Here is a 4,882-nt window from a genome sequence, read left to right as displayed (position 1 = left end):
CCCCCCTTCCAATCAAAATTCAAAATATTATATGTTTTGAACATTTGACATTGACATACAAAGAATATTCTGAAATCTGTCAAATTTAAGACTTACCCTTAATGTTTAAATCCATGGCGCTTGGTCTGTAGACAAGTCACACCTGCTTAAACCTATGAATGCTACTTGCACCTCCTTATGTGTCAGTTTGCGTTATCAGTGTTTGTAAAGGTATTAGTGAAGTACCCCTACATGCATGTATTAGTTCAGGTAAAGAGAAACCCCGATCGCATGTGACATGAAATATTCAGTAAACCTTTTATCAAGTACACATTTCATTTAATCTTTCACCCTTAACAGGTGACACGCAACATTTTAAGAGCATTTTAAACTGTGCGTTTTATAAAACATGATTCAAATAGATGATGACTATAATTTAAATATAAAATTGTAACAGTATAAATCAAGATAATGCCAAAACAAATGGAAGAATGAAAGGGATGACGTCATCAACACACACACAAAACGGAAAAAAAATGAGTAAAAACTTATTTTCTGTTTACAATTCACTTATACTGACTAGGATGCTGCATTGAAAAAGAACAATAAATATACAAGTGAAAAAGTATTATAGAATTCAAATGATTGTTTAAACACAGACATTGAAGATAATACATATAAGAGCAGGAAGTTAATACATTTTAAGGTCATGACCCGCGACATATGTTGCTACGTTAGATGTTGACTAGGATACCTGTCAGAATGGTCCAACACAAACAGGCTGTCTAGACATACCTACGTAGCTATGTAGAATGGATATAATTTACCTGTGTTTCACATTCGATCACTTCCTTGTATGTTATCTGCAAGATTACTCATAAAATCAATATCACATGTAAAGAGAATGTGTCATTTTATATCAAAGATAAACACTTTACGAAGTTTATGTATATTTTGAAAACTTAATAACGAAAATGTATACCTCAGTTCTATTCATCATAAAAAAATTGGTTTGTGGATGTTCATAAAACATTTTCTATCTTTGATGTCTCATTGCTAAACTGTTTTTAAATAAGGCCTGTTGTATCTCAGTTTATAATCATAAGAGGCGGCTAATGCGTGACTCCGCTCCCTCCCCGCAGATTCGGAGGTAGTTTCTTCCGGGTATCTTGATTAGGGGCTATTGGAGAAATCAATTATTGATATTGACTTGTGTGCCCCCTCCCTCTGCAGAAACAGAGTTTTGTTTTTACCGTGGCTTCTACTAAGACTAACATTTATCAACTGCCCCATAGCAATACAATGAATGTATTATTTTCTGTTTTTTCTCTTCCTAATCTTTCTGTCTTTTTTTAGTCTCTTTCAAACATTTTCTCCCTAGGCACCCGTCTTCATATGGCTGTATCTTGGACGGTAAACTAATCAGCCCAACAAAAAGTTACTTCTGCTCGTGTTCATAATGTTATTCTTGTAGGTGTCTTAGCAATCGCTTTTGCTGTTGTGTCCTAACGACATTGAAGTTATGCATTGCTTTTGCAATTTAAAGTTATGTGATTGCAAACCGCATCATATTTTCTCTGCGCACATCGCACATAATGATCACAACTATGTATGTAAAAACGCTCACATATGTGCGATATGGTAAGATCAGTTGATCGATGTTACGAAATGAAAACAAATCCTCATATTCGATTGGTATATTGTGCACTTTTTCTAATTCTCCAATGCAATTTACATGTTATTACAATGACTGTACAACTGTTAGTAATAAGGACGTACTGTCAGGTACAGTACTAGTACACATACGTTGTCTATTGCTATGTTTATCGATGATTTGGCAGCTATTAAAACACACCTGGACCTTGCCTGTATTAATTGTGGCAGTCACACTTTTTGTGGAAATTTCACACCTCCTTCACGCTTGACTACAGATACAAAAAAACATTCAACTAACAGGAGACTGGTAACAAGTTACGCTGCTTTGTTTACATTTATTTGTTTGTACAGTATCTGTACATGTGTTTGACTGTATAACTATCTACACACTTGTCGATTAGGATCGTTTTAAAAACAATTTGGAAAGTGATGTGTTCATTACTTTAAGATAGCAGATAACCATGAAATCTGGCTGACATATGGCAACATATTGAAATTATAAAAGATTAGTTTAAAAACAAAATAATATTTATTCACAAGTCATTCTTAAAGATATATCAACCGCGATATGTATCGAACAACTGTGCGATAGCTATTAGCAGTTGTGTGCAAGCTCCTATCGTGCCCACAACGTAATCACCGTGCGCACATCGAACGTCGTGTAACGTTGTGCTATCTTACAACTGTATGTTTGTCTTTTTTTGCGTCCCAACGGGCAATATATGTGCAATTATAATGAAACGTGCGTCTTCCACATTGAGTTATATAAAAATACGCCCGGATGATTTAAGAATAGATTGTGTAAGTGAAAAAAGATGTGGAATAAAAGAATGGCGTTAAAAAAATTCTGAAATACTCAAACAACATCAGAACCACCAATTGAAACAGTTTGCGAAAAAAAAATATGTGTGACCGAACAACTCACCAAAAATAGCGTGCTTACATCGTGCAACGTGCACACAAGTATAGTGTGCACACACCGTCCGCACATCGTTCATACATGGTGCGCACAACTGTGCGATAAACAATAATTCGCCCAGTTGCGCGGTTTATTTAGTGTATTATTACAGCCTTATTATTAACAGGTTCACTCCGTTTTTTTGTGTTTTATCTCCATAACATACAAAATATATTTCAATTAATCCTTAAATATTGCTGTTCATGGCATATCATTTGACAATTATATCTCAGGTTATGTTTGTGAAACATACAATAGCCAGAATAATTAACTATGTTAAGCTGATAAAGCACAACACCACTTTTGTAGAAAAGGAGAATGTGGCCAAAAGAGGAAACTAACGTAATTTGTTTTAAACCCTTCCCATTTCTTACGTACTAAATTATTTAAACCAAATTCTAGGTAGAGCATAATTGTAACAAGGGGACTCAATGTTGTATAGATAAAGGGTGTGACCCCTTAAATGTGTAAAGGAGCGGAGTCCATTAGACTTCCATAAATGAAGTTGCAAGGGGACAGGGCGGGCCCCTATGGCTAACCCAGTGGCACATGTATTCATGTGTTCAGAGCAAAATATCGCAGCGTAGGTTTACCTTCACAAATGAAGTTTCAAGGGGGCATGGTTGAAAAGCAGTCTCTAGGATAAAAACAAATGAAATCAGTTATACTACCGCTCCAAAAACATTAACCATTTATACATATTAACAGATCCTAGCCTATGAAGTATGCTTGGTCCCCGTTATCTTTGAATCAATGGTTGTGTTAGGTTCAAGAATTATCTTCTCTGGGGTTTTAGCACAATACATCGTATCTTGGTAGTTTGATAATTTGAATGCCTTTTCCTCCAGAAGAGTTAGTAATATTTAACAATTGAATTATAATGCATCCTTAGGACTTGGGTGTTGATTGTCGTATGAAAGAAGGGTGTCGGGATCGCTTGATGCTTAACGGACGAACATTCACAGCAATATTCGGGAATATTTTTAGTACTATATTTAATAAAGTTAGTTGTCATTATTGTTTAAATATTAAGGTGAGCGATACAGGCCCTATATGTCTCTTGCTATTACGAATAAGTAATATCAGTAAAAAGCTTAATCTTTCTTTCAATCAAACAATGAAAGCTGTTCAATATACCACCGTGCAACAGTACTGTGAAGGGAAAACGAGACACGAAAGTTAACGAACGTCGACGTGGTTCATGAGTTGAAATGAAACATTAACATGAATATCTGAATTAACTTTTTTTTATTTCAGGTCATCAATTTAATTGATGAAAGTACATTAAAAAAAATGTTTCTCGTTATTTTTGTTATTTATGTTAAAAAGTGTGTTACTGATTGCCGTTAAGTCATTTAGCAAATTGAGTCAGCTAATTCTGGTGTTTCGATTTCATGATGTATAATTTATGTTGCCATAGTCTTGGACGTTGTGCGTTGACACAGTATCAACATAATGGAGTTCCTTTATGTCACAGTCACACATAAAGGTTAATACTGAATATGTATGTGAACCGAATACATTGCATGCCTAGGCATTTTATCCTGTTTTCCTTTCACTTCCTCTTTTCCTTTCAATTGATCATATATTTTTTAGATTGAAAGTTGTTCACGTTAAAAACAGGTTTTTATTTTGAGTTAAATGTCTTCTTTGAAATATTATATAAATAGCTAAATGGTATATAAATAGCACATATTTTTAAATTGCAATATTATATATAAGTTAATTGACCTTATTGTTTTAAAATCATTACAGAATATTGCTACATTTGGTGTTTATATTTGCCCGCTTGAGACATTTTACCTCTACGGTGATGTAACAAATTAATGCTTCTCTGGTAATATAATAATATAAAGTAGCCTATTCGGTATAAGTACACTTGCCAATCGAAGGGAGGCAATAACCCCATCCATTCATGTTAGTTTATAGACAATAAGATATAATCATTGAGTAACTATGGCTTTTGGTAAATTAACATGTTTTTAAGTGTCGTCTTGGTTGGACGGCGTTTTTCATGTTGAAAATGTATTGACATTCATGCCGTCGGTATTTAAACGGAGACACAAGATCACAAGAATTATTCTTTCAGAAAAAGGCTATTATCTTGGAGTACCTGGTTCCGCTTGCTTGGTTCTTATAATTGCCTTCGCATTGATAGTGTGACATATGCTGTATTAATGCAAAATGTACTACATACTATAATATCCGAAATTGAACAGGTAAAGTATAATGAAACATCAATCTTTCTAGAATTTCAAATTCCAATATCTGAAATTTGGATGGGGGGGG

The 4,882-nt window shown here is 34.3% G+C and overlaps 1 protein-coding gene across 1 annotated transcript in view; it reads right to left on the bottom strand.

Annotated features, from left to right (window-relative positions):
* The window catches only part of LOC110461100 (interphotoreceptor matrix proteoglycan 2-like), a 15,221-nt gene extending 15,062 nt beyond the window's left edge, over positions 1–159 (bottom strand). The window contains exon 1 of the mRNA XM_021514386.1: positions 97–159. Within this exon, the coding sequence (XP_021370061.1) occupies positions 97–115 (19 nt within the window). The 5' untranslated portion in view covers positions 116–159. The remainder of the gene's footprint in view (positions 1–96) is intronic.
* Between the last annotated feature and the right edge of the window lie 4,723 nt (positions 160–4,882).

This window comes from Mizuhopecten yessoensis, unplaced genomic scaffold (genome assembly GCF_002113885.1).
Source record: "Mizuhopecten yessoensis strain PY_sf001 unplaced genomic scaffold, ASM211388v2 scaffold10565, whole genome shotgun sequence".
NCBI classification, from domain to species: Eukaryota; Metazoa; Mollusca; class Bivalvia; order Pectinida; family Pectinidae; genus Mizuhopecten; species Mizuhopecten yessoensis.
This window is presented reverse-complemented; position numbering and strand designations above follow the sequence as displayed.